The sequence below is a fragment of the Jaculus jaculus genome, chromosome 16, assembly GCF_020740685.1.
Source record: "Jaculus jaculus isolate mJacJac1 chromosome 16, mJacJac1.mat.Y.cur, whole genome shotgun sequence".
Lineage (NCBI taxonomy): Eukaryota > Metazoa > Chordata > Mammalia > Rodentia > Dipodidae > Jaculus > Jaculus jaculus.
Genome location: NC_059117.1, coordinates 16,205,341 through 16,226,576, shown reverse-complemented (window position 1 = coordinate 16,226,576; position 21,236 = coordinate 16,205,341). Strand labels below are relative to the sequence as shown.

General features: G+C 43.3%; 1 protein-coding gene across 5 annotated transcripts in view; it reads left to right on the top strand.

Moving 5' to 3' along the window:
* The window catches only part of Bbs9 (Bardet-Biedl syndrome 9), a 370,311-nt gene that overhangs the window by 68,745 nt on the left and 280,330 nt on the right, over nt 1-21,236 (top strand). For all 5 annotated transcript variants that reach the window (XM_045135893.1, XM_045135892.1, XM_045135896.1 and 2 more), the window contains 4 exons: nt 2,851-3,025; nt 13,695-13,779; nt 14,342-14,525; nt 15,312-15,441. In XM_045135893.1, coding sequence (XP_044991828.1) covers nt 2,851-3,025; nt 13,695-13,779; nt 14,342-14,525; nt 15,312-15,441 — 574 coding nt within the window. The remainder of the gene's footprint in view (nt 1-2,850; nt 3,026-13,694; nt 13,780-14,341; nt 14,526-15,311; nt 15,442-21,236) is intronic.

The following is a 21,236-nucleotide window of genomic DNA, read 5'->3' as shown; positions in this document are numbered from 1 at the left end:
AAAATAAAATATTAATGAAAGGGATGGAGAGATTGCTTAATGGTTAAGGCACTTGACTGTGAAGCCTGAGAACCCAGGTTCGATTCCCCTGTACCCATGTAAACTAGTGCACAAGGGGGCGCACACGTCTGTAGTTTGTTTGCAGTGGTTGGAGGCCCTGGCATCCCCTTTCTTTCTCTCTTTCTTCCTGTTTTTCAAAAAAAATTTTTTTTTATTAAAGTTATTACTGAGACCAGTGTCATAGAATACCTGCCCCACCCCATATTTTCTTCTAAGACTTTTTTTAAAAGTAGGTTTAAAAAAACAAAATTTATTTTTATTACACAGACAGAGAGAAAATGAGTGTGCCAGGGCCCTCAGCCACTGCAGACAAACTTGTGCATCTGGCTTACGTGGGTCCTGAGCAATTGAACCGGGGTCCTTTGGCTTCATAGGCAAATGTCTTAACTGCTAAGCCATCTTGCCAGCCCTAGGTTTAGGTTTTGTATTTAAATCTTTAATCCCCTTTGGTATGCTATAAGAATTCAACCCTCCTTCCATCTTTCTCTTCTTCTTTCCATGTGGATACCCACTGGTTTTCATTTTAGAGAGAGAGGGAATCTGCATGCCAGGGCCTCAGCCACTGCAATCGAACTCCAGGTGTTTGTGCTACCTAGTGGGCATGTGTGACCTGGTGCTTGCCTCACCTTTGTGTGTCTGGCTTATGTGGGATCTGGAGAGTTGAACATGGGTTCTTAGGCTTTGCAGGCAAACACCTTAACCATTAAGCTATCTCTCGAGCCCTGGATACCATTTTTACCAACACCACATTGAAGAGATTGTTTCCCCATTATGCTATGCTTTCTTTCTTTTTTTGAGGTTGGTTCTCACTCTAGCCTAGGGTGACCTGAAATTCACTGTGTAGTCCCAGGCAGGCCTGGAACTCATGGTAATCCTCCTCCCTGTGCCTCTTGAGTGCTGGAATTAAAGGCATATGCCAAAACACCTGGCCTGTTTTTTTTTTTTTTGTGGGGCGGGGGGAGGGGTTCAAGGTAGGGTTTTGCTTTAGCCCATGCTGACCTGGAACTCACTGTGTAGTCTCAGGCTGCCCCCCACCCATACTGTAAAGGTGTGTGACACCATATCTGGCCCCTATTATGGTTTCTTAAATCCTTTGCTGAGGATTAGCTGATAACCTTGGAGCTCTTCCAATAATTTTTACAAATGAGCTGATATTACAGGATTCTCCATACCTTGTTTATAAGAGCTACGATCAATAAACTATAATTAAAGTAAGAATTGAAGCCTTGAGTGAGACCTAGGAATAATAATTGTAAAAGTTTGCATAATTTTAGTTATAGAAATCTTATAACATCTATTTCAACCACTTGGGGGCATTTTTGTACTTAATCATTGTTGCTGGGAGCAGACAGGTGGGGCTGCCAAGTAACATGCTCTTTGTGTGAACACAGATGCACAGCACACACGTGTAATACCAACACACAGCATGCACAAACATGTAACACAACACAGCACACACATGTGCAACAAACAGCACACACATGTACAGAAACAGTGTTCACATGTGTTATGCAGACGTACAGCATGAACACATGTAATACCAACACACAGCATGCACATATATGTAATACACACCATGTACACACATGTAACACACACGTGTAACACAGACATGGCATGCACACGCCTGTAATATTGACACACAGCATGCACACACACACATGTAATATCAACACAACACACGTGTCATATAGACTCAGCGCACATGTCACATAGACTCATAGCACACTCATGTATAGTACAGACAGCACATACACATGTAATATAGACACACAGCACACCCGCTCGTGTAATACAGATACATAGCATACATAGTATATACAGGTATGCAACACAGACACAGCACACACTTATGTAGGACACATACACATTCATATCCTGGAATTCATGTGTGGTCCCAGGCTGGCCTCCTAGCACTTTTTGTAAAGCATATGGAGCATTGAGAGAATTTTTTTCAAACACATTAATATGAGCAGTCCTTATTTCTCTTAAGAGATCTATCTCATGGCATTTCAGACATCATTTAGCGAGCATGCCTTTGCTATGACAGTATTCAGCTTAACTCAGCTCCCAGCCTAGGAGCGATGAGCTTGTACCCATCACGATGGGCAGATAGGGCATGCTCCAGGAGTGAGCTGTTTTCTTGATAAAACTCCTTAGGCATGAGTCTTCTTGAAAACTGATCAGCTATATGATTGTTCAGAATTGGATATGATATAACAAGGTGGATATGATGAAGATGAGAAACAGGGACATGAAGAACAGTTTCTGTTATATATCTGAATTTGAAAACATAGTATTTCACAGGGAATCATGATTATCCTTAGGTATTATTTTAGACTCAGTGATTTTGGCATATAGTATATGCAGTAAATATCTTTAAAATCATAAACATGTTATGAATATAAAAACTGGGAAATGTGTGTGTATATTGATGTCAGTAACAGTAGATTACTTGATTTGCAATTTAAAATTGAAACCAGAATGGAGTTGCTTTGTATGTGAAAGATTAACAATGATATATTTATGCTGGATAGTAATAAATTAAAGCATTATACTTACTGAGCTAAGCATGGTGGTTCATGTCTTTAATCCCAATACTCAGGAGACTGAGGTAGGAGGATCTCCCTGGGTTCAAGGCGAGTCTGGGCCACAAAGTATGTTCCAGGTGAGCCTGAGGTCGAGTGAGAACTTGTTTAAAAAACAAAAAACCAAAAGCCTGTAACCTCCCTCTGTACTTGTTATAGTTATTAAAAACCGGGTATCTCATTTCTCCCCGTTCCCCTGCAGGTCGAGATTTAATTTGTATCCAGTCTATGGATGGGATGCTGATGGCATTTGAACAGGAGAGCTACGCTTTCGGGAGGTTTCTCCCCGGATGTCTTCTGCCCGGTCCTCTCGCTTACAGTTCCCGTACAGACTCCTTCATTACTGTCTCCTCCTGCCGACACGTGGAAAGTTACAAGTATGTTTGTTTGCTAAGCCTTTGGGATTGTGAGGGTTTTTTTTTTTTTTTTTTCCAGCTAGAGGCCCTGGCATCCCCATTCTCGTTCTCTCTCTCTTTCTATCATAACTAAATAAAAAAAAATATTTTAAAAACATTATAAATGAAAGAGCACGATGCCTTTGCTACAATCTAATCTGGGAAAGTTACAGTGTATCATGTGTATGGCCCACTGCTTTGAGAGGAGGGCCATAGAGAGGCGCTTCTCTGGACTCCTGCCGTTGCTGTTCTTTGTTATTTGTAGCTACTGGATGGTCAGTGTCTTTATCTAGATTGTGAAGGGGATGATAATATCATTTTTGACAAGTATCTTATGAGGACTAAATGCATGTCAAGAAAATAGTCAACATTATTGTGACTGTCCCTTGACAAAATTTACAATAAAATGTACTGTTAAATGAAAAAGAGCCAGACACGAAGATGCATGTATGGAATTTTGTTGTTGTTGAGGTAGGGTCTCGCTCTAACCGATGCTGACCTGGATCTCTCTCTGTAGTCTCAGGCTGGCCTTGAACTCACAGTGATCCTCCTATGTCTGCCTTTCAAGTGCTGGCATTAAAGGCATGTATCACCATGCCCAGCTCCATATTTGAAATTAAAAATTTATTTATTTATTTATTTGACAAAGGGAGAAAACAATAGACACAGATAGAGAAAAAGGACATGCCAGGACCTCTAGCCACTGCAAAGATCTCAATATGCATGCACATCTGGCTTTATGTGGGTACTGGGGAATTGATCACAGGTGGGCGCTCCCTGCCTCTGTGCATGCTCCCTGCCTCTGTGCGTGCTCCCTGCCTCTGCGCGTGCTCCCTGCCTCTGTGCATGCTCCCTGCCTCTGTGCATGCTCCCTGCCTCTGCGCGTGCTCCCTGCCTCTGCGCATGCTCACTTCTTTTAAAAAAATTTTTTGTTTATTTTTATTTATTTATTTGAGAACAATAGAGGGGGAGAGAGACAGAGAGAGGGAGAGAATGGGCGCTCCAGGGCCTCCAGCCACTGCAGACGAACTCCAGATGCATGCGCCACCTTGTGCATCCGGCTAACATGCGTCCTGGGGAATCAACCCTCAAACCGAGTGCTTAACCGCTAAGCCACCTCTCCAGCCCCCGTGCTCACTTCTTCTGCATGTGCTCACGGCCTCTGCGTGTGTACACGGCCTCTGCGTGTGCACACGGCCTCTGCGTGGCCTCACGGCCTCTGCGTGTCCTCATGGCCTCTGCGTGTCCTCATGGCCTCTGCGTGTCCTCATGGCCTCTGCGTGTGCTCACTTCTTCTGCATGTGCTCACTTGTTCTGCGTGTGCTCACTTCTTCTGTGTGTACTCACTTCTGCGTGTGCTCAGTACTTCTGCATGTGCTCACGGCCTCTGCATGTGCACACGGCCTCTGCATGTGCACACGGCCTCTGCGTGTGCTCACGGCCTCTGCATGTGCACACGGCCTCTGCGTGTGCTCACGGCCTCTGCATGTGCTCACGGCCTCTGCGTGTCCTCATGGCCTCTGCGTGTGCTCACTTGTTCTGCGTGTGCTCACTTCTTCTGCGTGTACTCACTTCTGCGTGTGCTCAGTACTTCTGCATGTGCTCACTTCTGCGTGTGCTCACTTCTTCTGCGTGTGCTCACTGCCTCTGTGTTTGCTCACTGCTTTAGTCCCCTGAACTGGGTAAAGGACAAACACACATACACACACATATTTATTTATTTATTCGTGGTCTTCCTAGGCTTAGATTTTCTCCCTCTTTTTTGGGTCTTATTTCCCATGATTCATTCCACCCTGCCATACATCTTTCCCTAACTCCTACTGTGGCCTTTCATGTCTCTGTTGCATAACCTTACAAGTGTGTTTGCTTCCTCATACCATCCTTTGCTCTTCTGTAGCAGAACTTATTTCTAATTCATTCTTTCTTGGCTGTTGTTTTGTTTTGAGGCAGGGAGGTAGGTTCTCACGTTAGTCCAGGTTGACCTGGAGCTCACTCTGTAGTCCCAGGCTTGCTCCGAACGCAGTGATCCTCCTACCTCTGCCTTCCAAGTACTGGGATTGCAGGCAAACACCATGAACCCAGGCTTGATTTTCTTTTAAAATAGGAGGATTGCTTATCCTGTTTTTTTTTTTTTTTTTAAATTGTTTTGACCAGGGGCTTTGTTACCACTGTTCTCTTCAGATTCCTTTTAATTCTCATTTCCTGTCAGAATTATTTGGGCGTCTGTAAAGGGGGACTATAAGAATAAAGAAGGTTTTAAGGATGAGGACCATTATGGAATGCATGTAATATCAAAATGGAATGGGGTAGAAGGGTGCTAGTGGGAATGGGGGAGGAGTATCAATCAAAACAAAGCCCGTGTGAAGTTGCACTCTTACGTTGTGTGCTGTCAAAAACAAACAAGCAAAACCACAAACAGCATGAATCGTACAGTCGATGAACTTCTACTCCTGTTCAGCCCTCGGCCCCTGCTCTCACTGGAAGCCTTTTAGTTGTGTCACTTGAATCTCTATTTTTTTTTTGTTTGTTTTTTTTTTTTGTTTTTTGAGGCAGTGTCTCACTCTGGCTCAGGCTGACCTGGAATTCACTGTGCAGTCTTAGGGTGGCCTAGAACTCAAGGCAATCCTCCTACCTCTGCCTCCCGAGTGCTGGGATTAAAGGCATGTGTCACCATAGCCAGCTTGATTTTCAATAGTTTTTTATTTATTTTTTTCAAGATAGGGTCTCACTCTAGCCCAGGCTGACCTGGAATTCACTATGTAGTCTCAGGGTGGCCTCGAACTCATGAGGATCCTCCTACCTCTGCCTCCCGAGTGCTGGGATTAAAGGCGTGCGCCACCATGCCTGGCTGAATCTCTGTTTGTATCTCCCCTTTGAATCTAATACTTGAAAGCTTGTTTTGTATGTATTCTTTTTTTTTTTTTTTTTTTTTGGTTTTTGAGGTAGGGTCTTACTCCAGCCCAGGCTGACCTGGAATTCACTATGGAGTCTCAGGGTGGCCTCGAACTCACGGCAATCCTCCTACCTCTGCCTCCCGAGTGCTGGGATTAAAGGCGTGCGCCACCACGCCCGGCTCTGTATGTATTCTTTTAGTTCTATTTTTAAAATATTTTATTTATCTATTTGCAAGCAGAGATAAAGAGAAGAGAAAGAGAATGGGCATGCCAGAGCCTCCAGCCACTGCCAATGGACTTCTGATGCATCTGTGCATCTTGCTTTACATGGGTAATGGGGGCTTGAACCCAGGTTGTTAGGGTTTGCAGGCAAGCACTTTAACCACTGAGCAATCTCTCTAGCCTCATCTTTTAATTTAAATTTTTTTTTTTTTTTTTTTGAGAAGTGGGTCTTGCTTTGTTTGCCCAGGGTTACATTGCTGAGCTGGAATGACCCTCATGCCTCTGGCTATGGAGTGCTGGGGTTGTGTGTGCCCCACACCAGGCTTGTCCATCCTTTTAAGTCACCTCTTGAAGCCAGAAAAAGCTGCTTTCCCATTCAAAAACTATTCTTAATCAGTTGGTTTTTCCATATCCACAAGTTCACTCACAGATTCAACCAATTTCTGATGGAAACTATGAGAAACTTTTGTCTGTTTTAAATGTTGTGATTTTTCCCCCTATATAATACAGTGTAGCAGTTTACATAGATTTGATATTGTGTTAGGTATTGTAAGCAATTTTAGAGTTTATTTCAAGTCTATGGGAGGGTTTGGATGCTTAGTGGTAGAGTGCCTCTCTAGCATGCAAAAGACTAGATTTGATTCCTGGCACTGGAAAGGAAAAAACGTTCATAGGGAGGCAGTCATAATTCATAGACAAATACCATGCTGCTTTTTATAAGGGCTGGATCACATATACCCAGATCTTGGTGTCTGTGGGCTGCCAGCTTCCTGGACAGAAACCTTTATGGATTCTCAAGGACAATGGTTTTGACATACAGTGTGTCCTATTTGCCTCTGTGATGTGGACCATCAGATGTGGAAGGGACGTTTACAACTGCTTCATGTATCCTTTTTTCACTTCCTAGGCACATATTTGCCTAAAACATTCATTTTTGTTCAATGTCATATATTGTCTTTTATACTGAATATTTTAGAGTATGACTTATATTTTGAACTCTATGATAAGCAAATATGTCTTCAGTGTTTATCCATTGACTGATTTATTCAGTTAATTCACTCACTCATTTAATTAGCAAACATTTTTCAAGCACTTTGTCTATCCATCATACTGTGCAAGGTACTAGACATGTAAAGTCAAATAATACCTGTCTCCTATTGTCAGGCAATATTCAGACAGGTGTGGGGACAACAGTCAGCCAGCTGTTGTAGTGTATTGTGATGTCGACCACAGGGAGCTTTACATGGTGCTGGGTTTGTGAATGACGGCCGAGTGAGGATCCTTCCTCCTTGAGGAAGTATACCAGCCACGTATGTAATTTTCTCTCCTACTGTTTGCTGTCCTCCCCACAGCATATGCTGCTAAAAATAAATAATGAATGAATGAATGATGAGGGTCTGAGAGACTGCTGGAGTTCCACATCTCAGGATGCACACAGACACCCAGGCTTGTCCGCTTACATCTGTAACCCTAGTCCCATAGGAGAACAGAGACCTGAGAATCACTTCAGCAAGCTTGGGGATCAGTGAGACACTCCTACTTAAACAAGAACGTGTGGAGAGTGCTGGGGTGGGACACCCAATGTTCCCCTCTGCTGCTGCAGGCTGAGTGCATTCTGCTGCAGGCCAGCACGGCTCTGCAAGGGCGCGCACACCTACATACAGCACACACGCGCACACACACTCATACACACGTCAAAGCCCCCCACAAAACTAGAAAGGGCATCAGGATGGGAGGAAGGGATCTTAATGGAAGTAGAGTACAAAGAGTATACCAGGTACATGGAGTAAGTTCACAAAAGGGAAAATGGACCGGAAGAAGAAAGAGAAACAGCTCGATGGGGAGAGGCCAGAAAAAGGGTCATAGGAGAGGGGAACAAATATGAACAAAGCACAATGGCATGCACGTATGAACACGCCAGGATGGAATCCACTACTCTGTATGCTCACCTAAAAACTATTAAGTTACTAAATGGGAAAATAGTGTCTTTTCCTTTAAGATTAAAAACAAGGACATTTACAAGCAGAGATATACATGTTTTTACACTGAGACAGAGCACCTAAAAATGCATTCGTTGAATTTAAATGACTATTTTACAAAGCAGGTTGTGCTGTTCCCCAGGGCAAGCTCTGAGCAAATTGAAATATCCCCCCAAGGCTTCCTTCTCTACCTACTAAATTCTGTCTGGAGATGGGGAAGATGGCTGAGTGGGCAAGAGCTTGCCACATGAGCGCAATGGCCTGAGTTCAATCCCCAGCACCCACATAGGAAGCAGGGTGTGGCCACATGCACCTGTAACTCCATTTGGGAGCAGGCCAGTTGACTCAGTGGGGCCCAAATTGCTGCCAGTATGACTGAAAAGCAAACATCAGCTCTGGGTTCAGGGAGAGACCCAGTCTCAAGGAACTGTCATGGAGTGGGAGGAAGACACCAGCGTTCTCCTCCGCAAGGGTGTGTGCGACGCGCAGTTATCTGCACACACAGTGCATACACTGTGCATGCACCACCACACACACACCATACCACGCCTCCTACACACGAACACATCAAAATGGTATCTGTAGAGTTGGAGGGATGGCTTAGCGGTTAAGTGCTTGCCTGTGAAGCCTAAGGACCCAGGTTCGAGGCTCAATTCCCCAGGACCCATGTTAGCCAGATGCACAAGGTGGTGCATGCATCTAGAGTTTGTTTGCAGTGGCTGGAGGTCCTCGTGTACCCATTCTCTCTTTCTCTCTCTTTCTGTATGTCCCTCTCAAATAAATAAATAAAAATAAAAATAAATTAAAAAAAAAGTGGTAGCTGTATCTTTTCTGCTCCCCTGTAATTCTTTCTGCACAGAGCTGCATGTAACAGTTCCTGCTCTTCCCACAGGGATGTTTTCTTGATTCCCTTTGCCTCCCTCCCAGTACGTCAGCTCTCACTGACATGAAACAGTTCCTTGTTTTGGACGGGCTCAGTGCTCCTCCCTCGCAGGAATTTGGTATCCCCTGAGGTTGAGCGCACCCTGCCTTGCAGAGTATGCGGCGTTCACAAGCGCTTTCTCAAGACTAGGAATACGTGGAAAGCAAGCTGCTGTTCTGCTAGTGGCATCTTTCCATGGAAATGAGTCTCCCTGACATGATCCACGCTGAGTAATGGTTGAAATGAGCATCAGTAAGCTCTGGGTGCAGTTGCCTTGTTGAGTACGATTCTCCTGGTTAACTACCAGCATTCCCAAATTGCCTGGTGCCCTGTCACTTGTTTGTTTCCTTTGCAAGTAAATGATTTCCGAGGTCTTGCTTTTGTACTCTGTTGCACACCAGTGCACGTGTCAGTCACATGCTGCTGCTGTTTGGATGGGTGTGGAAGAGCACTGAGTTTCGTGGCTGCCTCTGTCTTAGCTGCTACCTGGGATCAGCAAGCACTTCTGGCTCCTGAGTGAAGCAGCCGCGAGCTCAGCTGGCCTGCTCTGAGTGCAGTCCTGACACTCAGCCCGGGCCTGGTTTTCCCTTCAGCTGGCTCTGAAAGGGGGTTTTATTCTTTGGCTTAGAACCGTCATCATTGAATGCTAGGAAAAAGATCCAAGTTTTTTCTTTAATTTAGACTTCCCACATCTGCTCGGGCTGGTTTGGTTTTGGAAATAGATTTTTATATACATTATTGGTCACAGTTAAGAAGAGTTAAGGAAGAACCATAAAATACTTGTATCATAAGTTTGTCATCATGTAAATTTACTGTCAGTTATGTTAAATAGTAGAATCCTCCTCTCAGTTGCCTTCCAGGAAGAGACATAGTTGGATTTGGAAATGAGCAGACAATTTTGGCCATGTCTCTGCCTGCAGTTTTGATGTTAATGAGACCACGGCAGAGGCTTCCTTTGTCCTAGGGAAATAATAACTCTTTGTAGTTATTTGAGAAGCTGCAAGCTGCACAGGGATCTTTGGACCTTTGAAACGATCTCATTAATATCCATATAATCATGTATGAGTCTGCAGGAAATAAACTTCCTATATAACTACTTGCCTCAGGTGAGATCCATGGCAGGGCCAGCTCTGCGGTATTGTTGTACTTTGTGGCTGCTCAGTGCTTCTGCATGTGCTCAGTGCTCTGTGTGTACTCAGTGCTTCTCGTGTGCGCTCAGTGCTCTGTGTGTGCTCAGTACTTCTGCGTGTGCGCTCAGTGCTTCTGCGTGTGCGCTCAGTGCTTCTGCGGGTGTGCTCAGTACTTCTTTGGGTGCGTTCAGTACTTCTGCGGGTGCTCACTGCTTCAGTTGCCTCAAGTGGGAAAAGGAAAAGGATCTTTGGTGGTTTGAATGTATATTCTAATCATTTGACATTTTTGGATGCTGAATGCTTTAAGGTCACTTGCAGATGAAGGCATAGACATTTACTGTAGCCTCCTGCTGTGTGTGTGTGTGTGTATTTATGGTTTTACAAGGCTTAGATCTTCTCCCTACCTTTTTTGGGTCTCATCGCCCATGATTTATTTTACTCTGCCATGCATCTTTCCCTAACTCCTATCATGGCTGCATAACTTTACACATGTGTTTGCTTCCCTGTACCATATTTTTCTCTTCTCTGGAATAATTCATTTTTAATTAATTCATTTTTTTTGTAAGGAAGGGAGGCAGGGTCTCACTTTAGCCAAGCCTGACCTGGAAGTCACTGTGTAGTCCCAGGCTGGCCTTGAACTCATTGCAATCCTCCTACCTCTACCTCTGCCTCTCAAGTGGTGGGATTAAAGGCATGAACCACCATGTCTGAGAGAATGGGCATACTAGAACCTCTAGCTGCTACAAACAAACTTCTGATGCCTTCACCACTTTGCACATCTGGCTTTCTGGGGAATCAAATTTGAGAGAGAGTGAGTAAGAGAGGATTGATGTACCTGAGCAGCAAGTGAACTCAAGACACGTATGCCGCCATGTTCATTTGGCTTTATTTGGCTTCTGGGGATTGAATCCAGGCCATCAGGCTTTGAAAGCAAGTGCCTTTAACCACCTAGCCATCTCCTTAACCCCTTCTATTCATTCTTTAAAACAATCCTTCTCCTCCTGAATGGACAGCATATCTCCTACAGCCTAGTTACTTGTTTCCGCCACCACGTTCCATTGGCCATGTATGTGTACCACCCATTAGTCCACAGCACCTGAAGGGTGTCTGTGTACAAATCCCCACATATGGTCTGGGAACTCCTGGTCCATAGAGATCATGTGGTTTTTTTCCCACTGCTAATTCCCTCTCTAGTCTTCTTCAGTATATTTTTTGGAACAAATGAACTTCATATGCATTTAGCTTCCATGTTAAGTATAAGGCTTTTTTGTAGCTTATTGTCAGTTTGTCATTGGCCTTTATTCTTTGTGAAATCTGTCTTAATTTATAGTCATTCTGGAATCCTGCTGAAATTGGACTTTTCCCCCCCCATGATTGAGATGGGATGCTTTTCAGTCAGTGTATGTCTTAGTCTTTGTTCTGCTAGAACAGAATGTTCGAGACAGGATAAGTTATGAAGAACAGATATTTATTTCTTGTAATCTAGGTACGGGGATGTCCAAGATCTAAAGGCTGCAATCTGATTAGGGGCTTCTTGTTTTGTCTTCTCTTTGTGGAAGCACAAAAGAACATGGTAGATGAGTTCTAGAGATGCATTCAGTAGCTGAAAGTCCTTTTGTAATTGGCCTGGATATCTTTATTAGAATGTCACTCATGGCCTAATAGGAGCTCATACCTCCCATTTGACACCTCTTCCTGTTCCTGCTGCACTGGGGATCAAGTTTATGACACTTGCTTTGTGGGGAACACATCCAAATCATTCCAATAGATGGCATTTGAATCTACTGTGTTTTTTGTTCTAGAATTGAATTCCAGGTTTTCTGGGTACTGGGTGTTTTCCATTGGCCACACCTCAGCTCGTAGGTCTGGGATTGACTCCCAGGTTTTGTATATACTGGGTTGGTGTCTTCCTCGGAACCATGCCCCAGCCCTAGATCACGCATCTCAGTGCTGGTTTAAACACTCCATATTGTCTTCACTCACGTCCATGGGCTTCACATCCATAGACGTCTTTCTCTTCGGCAGTATTTTCCATGTTGTGTGAATGTAGCTATTTTCAGGTTTTCCATTTCATTGTGGAGGAATAATACAAGGAATTGAGAACTACTAGGTGGGGAAGGGCTTTGTTAGTTTGAGGCTTTCTCATTATGAATAGATTATTCTAAAATATCCCATTAAGCAGTGGACAGTTCAGGGGTTTGCACTTTATTGGTAACTTAGTTGTTTGTTGATTCAAAAATGATATACATTATGTTGAATAATGATTAAAAAATGTTACCAGAGGGGCTGGAGAGATGGCGTAGCGGTTAAGCGCTTGCCTGTGAAGCCTAAGGACCCCAGTTCGAGGCTTGATTCCCTAGAACCCACGTTAGCCAGATGCACAAGGGGGCGCACGTGTCTGGAGTTCATTTGCAGTGGCTGGAAGCCCGGCTGTGCCCATTCTCTCTCCTCCCCCCTCCTCTCTCTGTCGCTCTTAAATAAAAATAAACAAAAAAATTAAAAAAAATCGTTACCAGAGAAACAGAGCATCCATAATATGAAAATCCAAAATTTGAAGTGGGAGCTGGAGAGAGGGTTTAGTGGTTATGGAACCTGCCTGTAAAGCCTAAGGACCCAAGTTCAATTCCCCAGGACCCACATAAGCCAGATGCCCAAGGTGGCACATGTGTCCCGAGTTCATTTGCAGTGCCACAGGCCCTGGTGTGTCCATTATCTTTCTCTCTGTTTCTGTTCGTGTCTCATAAATAAATAAAAATAAATATTAAAAAATCTGAAATACTATAATGCCTATGGCTTTTTGAGCATTGACATGTTCAAAACATTCACATTTTAAAGCATTTGTATTATGGCTGCTCAACTGTAAAGTTTGTGCAAATATCGCAAAATCCAAAAATCTCTGATCTTGGAGTACTTAGGTCTCTAGCATTTTGGATAGGGAGCAATCAACATGTACATATCAGATCTTGCACTGCATACTTCCTTACAATGTGTTTTCCTTTCAACAATAAATTAAAGATGATTGTTTTCATCTTATTGATGGGAAGCTAAGACACAATGTGATTAATTTGACAAAATTCATTTAGTTATTAAGTATTTTGGCTGGGGATTTAATTTATTTCATTTTATTTATTTAATTTATTTCTTGGCTCCATGAATTATTTATTAACAATTTCTGACTAATTGCCCTATTCAAAGTTGTTTCTGTCTATTTGGTGTTTTAAGTTTTTTTTTTTTTTTGGATGTTACTTGCCAAATACAATTTTAAACAGAACTTTGAGAATAGAGCTTTTTTCACAGTATTGAGTAATTGGTAGGTGTAGTTGTAACTTATTTAACATGACAATTTTATACATTTCATGCATAATAGAATTCAATTTCAGAGTTTACAATTTTTTTTAGAACTAAAGGAAATATTTGCAGTGTTTATAAGATTGTAGGCCTCTAATGTTTAAAGTTGCGTTAAATTTATAAAGTTGCTTATACTTTGCTATCTTTTGTGTACAGGTACCAAGTACTTGCTTTTGCAACAGATGCAGACAGAAGGCAGGAGGCTGAACATCAGAAACTCGGTTCTGGAAAAAGACTAGTTGTAAGGCTTTTTGTAAATATATAAAGATTTCTGTAGTGCTAGACCTAATCATATTTGTTTATGAAGAGTTCCTGCAAAGAATAAATACATTTTAGGCATCAAATGCTCTTATCTGCTGAAGCGTCTTCCCAGGACCCAGTTGTCATCTCCTTATGGGGAACATGCAAAGCCTTTCTTCTGGGGTTTTTGATACGCAGAACCTTTCTGCTCAGTGGACCTTCTTATTCCTAAGTGTAGCAGCTCTAATCTTTATCCCTCCTGGACCCCACAATAGATTTAATAGAGAAGTTTTCAGAAAAGCAGATCAACTTTTTGATGAGTACTTTTGGGTGATGAAATAGGTAATCTCACCTGGTAAGAAATGTGGTAAAACCTGTGAGAGTCTATGAAATACCAGCTATGACGCTAGCAAACAAACCAACGTCAGAAAGTAAATGAAGGAGAAGTGAGTCAATCTTCACAATTCTATTTTGATGTAAATTAGTTTCTGAATTTATATTAATATAAAAATGAGAAATACTCTGTTTTTAGCAATTAAATTAACGTGGCTCTTGCTTTGCAGGTGGACTGGACTCTGAACATTGGAGAGCAAGCCCTTGATATATGTGTTGTCTCTTTCAATCAGTCTGCATCTTTGGTTTTTGTTCTTGGTGAAAGAAACTTTTTTTGCCTCAAGGATAATGGACAAATTCGGTTTATGAAGAAACTTGATTGTAGCCCAAGTTGCTTCCTCCCATATTGCTCAGGTTGGTAGGAAGGTTTTCTTTGACCTTTCCCACATGTCAAGGCCATGCTATACATATCATAAAAAGCCACACTCATACACATATTTTAAGCATCTAGGAAAATAGCTTTATACTCACTATGTAATGGGAACTGTAACTTTCAAAGTTTGGATAGAAATTTGACATAAAGCACAGATTTGGTTTTGTCAGTCATTCTACATGGTAGGAAGTCACTTGTCTCAGTGGCTTCAGCACACTAATGCTTCCATCACATGACTGATGGAGATGCTTTTGAGAGAACACACTCTAAGGACAGGAATCACACTATCCAACAGAATAAGTCTTCCAAAGCGAATGCCCAACGAATCAGTAATTTAAATATATTGCACCATAGTGAAGTGTGTGCCTTCTAGATGAATTGAAAACATGTTGGCTACATGTCTACAAAGTCTATAAGTCCATGTCTATAAAGTGTTTCTTTTCTTTTCTTTTTTTTTTCAAGGTAGGGTCTTGCTCTAGCTCAGGCTGACCTGGAATTCACTCTGTAGTCTCAGGGTGGCCTCGAACTCACAGCGATCCTCCTACCTCTGCCTCCCGAGTGCTGGGATTAAAGGTGTGTACCACCACACCCGGCTATTTGTTTCTTTTTGATATTGGTGGATTGAGGTTGGAAACAAATATCTAATTTCTTAAAGTCTCTCTGTGTTAAAGGGAGGTACTAGAACTGGTTTGTGTCATAAAGCCCTGCAGAGACATGCTGTGTGAGATGGCTGTGTTCTTACCGTCCTCTGTGTCTTCAACCTGCAGTTTCTGAAGGAACAACCAATATTCTGATCGGGAACCACAGAAGCCTGTTGCACATTTATCAGGATGTGACGCTGAAGTGGGCCACGCAGCTGCCCCACGTGCCCGTGGCAGTAAGAGTGGGCAATTTGCAGTAAGTGACTCAACAGTTCCACTGTAGGATTTTAGTTGAGTTTCGTTTTTCTTGAACTAATCTTGCTCTGCAGCCCAGCCTGGCTTTGAACTCTCAGTCCTTTCACGATAGCCACCACACTTGTTTCCTGTTAAAGAGTCATAGTCAAGGAGGAACTCTGCAGAAGTTTTGTAACATACTGACAAGTAAGTCCCCTAGGACATTATACGTGGTATTATAGTAGGAATGTTAACAGTGGAAATAATTTAACTCTTCTTGGAAAAGGATACCTAATTAGTACAATTAATCATTTTCACTTAACATTTTTCACAAGATATCCCTTTTAAACTAAAGGTGAAAACTGTTGTGGATACCAAGGTAATGAATTTTCTGTTAGATTTATTTATTTGTTTTTTTGCTGTAGCCCAGGCTGACCTGGAATGCACTATGTAGTCTCAGGCTGGCTTTGACCTCACAGCGATCTTCCTACCTCTGCCTCCAGAGTGCTAGGACTAAAGATGTGTGCTACCATGCCTGGCTTAGATTATTTCTTTTTTTTTTAAACTTTTTTTTTTTTTTTGTTAATTTATTTATTTGAGAGTGACAGGGAGAGAAAGAGAGAGAGAGGCAGAGAGAGAGAGAGGGAGGGGGAGAGGGAGGGAGAGAGAGAGAAGGGGAGAGAAATGGGCACACCAAGGCTTCCAGCCACTGCAAACGAACTCCAGATGCGTGTGCCTCCTTGTGCATCTGGCTAATGTGGGTCCTGGGGAATCGAGCCTCAAACCGGGGTCCTTAGGCTTCACAGGCAAGCGCTAACTGCTAAGCCATCTCTCCAGCCCAAGATTATTTCTTTAAAAGGATGTCTTCCAGCGTTTGGTGGTTCTTCTTTAGAGACCACTCATTGACAGAGTGAGAACATTCTATCTGTTTGTAATTCTGGAACTAGTTTCAGACTGTAATGTCACTTGATGAAGAGCTGCTTGCAGCAATGTTTCCGCAGTTTAGACCTGAGTGAGAACACCTCATTCTTTTATTTATTTCTTTTTTAAAATTTATTTGAGAGAAAAGAGAGAGAGAGAGAGAGAGAGAGAGAGCGTGCGAGTGAGGGAGACAGGTAGATAGAGAGCCAGCAAGCAAACATGGGCGTGTCAGGGCCACTAGCCACTGCAAATGAGCTCCAGATGCCTGCTCCTCTTTGTACATCTGGCTTATGTGGGTCCTGGAGAATTGAACCTGGGTCCTTAGGCTTCACAGGCAAGTGCCTTAACTGCTTAGCCATCTCTCTAGCCCTAGAACACCACTTTTTTTTTTTTTTTTTTTTTTTTGTGGGGTAGAGTCTCACTCTAGTCCAGCCTGACCTGGAATTCACTGTGTAGTCTCAGGGTGGCCTTGGACTCATGGTAATCCTCCTACCTCTGCCTCCTGAGTGCTGGGATTAAAGGCATGTGATACCATACCTAGTTTAAGAGCATCCCATTCTTAACATGACACAGTGTATCAAGCCTGAGAATTGTGACATGATTCTCAGTGTGTGTGTGCACATGTGTGTGCCTGTGTAAACCCACAGGGGTACACATGCCTCGGCACATGGGTGGAGGTCAGAGAACAACTTTGGGGTGTTAGTGTTTGCCTCCCACCTTGTTCGAGGCAGGGTCTTTTGTTGTTCCTTTGTTCATGGCTGTGTTCACCAGTCCAGCTGGTCTGAGCACTTCTTAGAGTTCTCCTTTCTGTCCCATCTTGTCAAGCTGGGTCGATAGAAGCCATAGCTTTTTGTCTTTTACATGGGGTCTGGGATCTGAACTGTGGGCATCGGTTTGAGAAGCAAGCCCCTTATCCACTGATCATACTTCTCCAACCTTAGCAATGATCTTTTCAATGTCATTAGTATAAAAGACAAGACCTTATAAAGCTCTTTAGCAACTCAGATTATGTTTAGGAATTGAAAATCTCAGCCAGGGTCTGGGAACAATATTCTGTCAAGCTTCATAGATGATGTTATTTAGAACATTGAGTGTATACTTCAAAGCCACGTATAGGATTCTTCAGTTATGCTGCAGTGTCTGGGAGGGGCCATCTGCCCCCCCACCCCAACCAGGAGCTGGGCATGTGACCCTGCGAAGCGCAATAGGCCAGTCAGGTTTGTACTCATGGTTAGCTTTGAACCTGCGTTCTGGAAAACTGGACAGTGTCTTGAAAACACTTTTTTTTTTTTTTGGTTTTTCGAGGTAGGGTCTCACTCTGGTCCAGGCTGACCTGGAATTAACTCTGTAGTCTTAGGGTGGCCTTGAACTCTCGGCGATCCTCCTACCTCTGCCTCCCGAGTGCTGGGATTAAAGGCGTGCGTCACCACGCCCGGCTTCTAAGTATTTTTTTTTAAACCTGCTTCGTTCTTTTTTTTTTTTTTTTTAATTATCTTCAGGCTGGAGAGATGGCTTAGTGGTTAAGGCACTTGCCCACAAAGCCAAAAGACCATGGTTGAAATCTCCAGGACCCACATAAACCAGATGCACAAGCTGGCTCATGTGTCTGGAGGCCCTGACTCACCCATTTCCTTTTTCTCTATCTTGTTCTTTCTTTCTCACACAAAGAGAGTATAGCTTAAAAAAATTTTATGATAGAGCTTAAAAGAAGGCAAGAAAGTAGAGTTCCTGCAGCAATGCAGGAGGAAGTTCCTGGACGTGGAAAAGCCCATCTGGTGACCCTGGTTGGGGTTTTTCATGGGAATATACTGGAGGAGGGCTGAGCTGGTCAGTCAAGTTCCCATGTCAAGTGTCCAGGCAATTTGTAAACTCACTCACATCTTCCATTCAGTCTTCTGGGGAAGGGGAACTCCTTTAGGGAAGTAGCAGTCAGGAAACACAAGACCCCAGGCTGAGAATGCTTAGGTACCTGGTGATCTTACATCCTGTGACCAGTTTTAGTAAAAAGAGATAAGGAAAAATCCTCGTCCTACTCTTACAAGTTCAGGGATATTTCTCCCTTAGTTTACCTTTGGGGGCCCCGCTATCCCTAAACTGTCTCACTAAGACTTGCATTCACACTCTGTAACAGGGTTTTAGAGGTTCAGGAAAAGTCCCTGAACTCTAAGCACTGGGTTTGTATCTGTTTTTAACCAAAGAATTGGATAATTCAGACTGAGAAGGATAACTCACGAACCCTTACAAGATTATTCAGGAGTATACAAGGGAGAGGGAGGGCCTGTGAACTGAGAACCATGTGGGAAGTGAGCAGGGGCCTCAAACATGAAAAGGGGTTCCGGGAGAAAAGCTGCTATCTCGTGGGAGGAGGAGAGGGTAGGAGCCATGAAGGAGTAGCAGGGGCTTACCAGGACAGGAACTTGCCAGTTCAGGAGGGATGAATAGCCAAAAATAAAGAGAGCCTACCTGGTGGGAACTATGGATAATCCTCCTGTGTGAGGTGGGCTCTTTATCCTCAGCTGCCGGCCAGTGTGAGAGACAGCTGACTGTGTGGACTCCCTCAGCTCAGGAGGAGGCCAGCCTTAAACCAAATTTTGGAGCTGAGCTTAATAAACCACAATACCAGGATCAGATTTAAATTCTAGGAAAGGGGCTCTCCCTCCCAGGAGGGGCTCAGGTTGTTTGTAGGAAAACCGGTCTAGGGAACTCCTTTAGTCAAGAGGTACAGAGAGAAGAGACCCTTCTCTGATCTCTAGTAAAGTGGAGATTTCAAGGACAGACTTAAGGACATTTCTGCTTTTTAATTTCTGGGCCCAGTCACCCTAAACTACCTAACAGAGCTTCCTGACTCCCTTCAACCCCTTCCTACATCTGAAGTTGACATGTCAAGAAATGAAAAATAAAAGTAATGATGTTATGTGCAATAAAAAGGAATGGAAAGTATTGTAACTCAAAGTTACTTTTAGTTACTTTGGTGTTTCTTGGTGGAATAAGGGTTTCTTTTTTCTTTTGTGTATGTGTAGTATGTGTGACATGGTGTATGGCATATGTGTGTGCAGATGCATACACCCCGTGTTTGTGCATGTGGAGGCCAGATGTATTTACAGGGTGCCTACCTCTGTTTCTCAGCCTTATTTTATCATGATAGTTTCTCATGGATCCTGGACTTACTGTTTTCTAACAAACCTACTGACCAGCAAGTCCCGCAGATTCTCCCTGATCCACCTTGGAATTGGGTCACAGGAGTGTGTGGTCAGGCCCAGCTTTTTACATGGGTTCTGGGGATCAAACTTGGGCTGCTCTTGAGCTCTCTGAGGCCTTCACTATGGGTGGCAAATACTCTTTTCCACTGAGATATCTCCCAGCCTCTGAATATATATATATATATTTTTTTTAGTGTGAGAGAGAGAGAGAGGGAGGGAGGGAGGGGGAGAGAATTGGCATGCCAGGGCTTGTCACTGAAATCGAACTTCAGATGCTTGTGCCACCTAGTGGGCATGTTCAACCGTGCACTTACCTCACCTTTATGCATCTGGCCAACATGGAATCTGGAGAGTCAAACATGGGTTCTTAGGGTTTACAGGCAAGTGCCTTAACTGCTAAGCCATCTGTCCAACCCATTTTTTTTTTAAACATAGAATATCCTTCAATCATATGAAAGCAATTACAAAGTTACATTGTCAGGGTGAAAGCTGTTTACCTCTGTCTCTCCTTGGAGGGAATGGGGTTAACTCTTTGGGTGTATCAGGCTGTCTATGGAGGGAATGGGTTAACTCTTTGGGCATCAGGCTGTCTGTTTTGTTGGGTCCCTCCAGTCCTATCAGATCATAATATCAGGAGCTTTTCACTTCCTTTGGATTTAGTATTAAGTCTGTGAGACTTGAGGTCCTGTATTGTTGAGAAATCTTGGAATACAATAGTTATTTGGGTTAACAAGTTCTAACAATTGTCTTTGGTTAGTAATGGGAAAGATTATAGTCAGTATGGCATGAGGGAAGTTTTATCCAATTGGAAAAGAAGTAGGAAGACAAGAGCCTATTGTGACATGGCCATTAAGAATTTGGGCTTTTGTACTAAATTGCTCTCTAAGCACTTATGTATATTAGTGCCCAGTTACATCCTGGCCTCAGAACTCACAGTGATCCTCCTATCTCTGCCTCCCTGGGATTAAAGACATATACCACTACGCCTGGCTCCCTTTTTCTTTTTAAAGTGTAGATTTTTCCATATAAGCTCATAAGTGAAATTTAAGGTTAGAAGTTACTGGCAACTTGGGCCAGGTCCCCAGAGAAGCTTCCTTGCTTCTCCTTGAACTCACTAGAGTTCTGTCATTGGCACATGGACTTGACCAGTTGTCCCTGCAGACCCAGGCGTGAAATGTTGTTTCTTGGGCTTATCCAATTTCATCTGGGATAAAGTGCAATTATAAGAAAATTATTCTCAAGCTAAGTATCTTTGAGGTATGTAAGGCCGTGGATAGTGTGTTATGTTGGCTATCTCTTCCTTCCTCCGTTTCTCCTGTCTGAAGAGTATTGTGTCTCCTGTGATCAACAAGCAGAACCTGTTCCATAGACTTCTGGGTCAGGGGTATTCATATACGTACTTTCCCTGCTTAGTGTTGAACCTGGGCGTCATGTTAGGCAGGTACTTGACCACCAAGTTACATGTTCATTTCCGCATTTAAAAAAATTTTTATTTATTTATTTGAGAGCGACAAACAGACAAAGGGGGGTGGAAGACAGAGAGAGAGAGGGAGAGGGGGAGAGGGAGGGGGAGAAGGAGAGGGAGAGAAGGAGGGAGGGAGGGAGAGAGGGAGGGAGGGAGGGAGAGAGAGGGAGAGAATGGGCACGCCAGGGCCTCCAGCCACTGCAAACGAACTCCAGATGTGTGCGCCCCCTT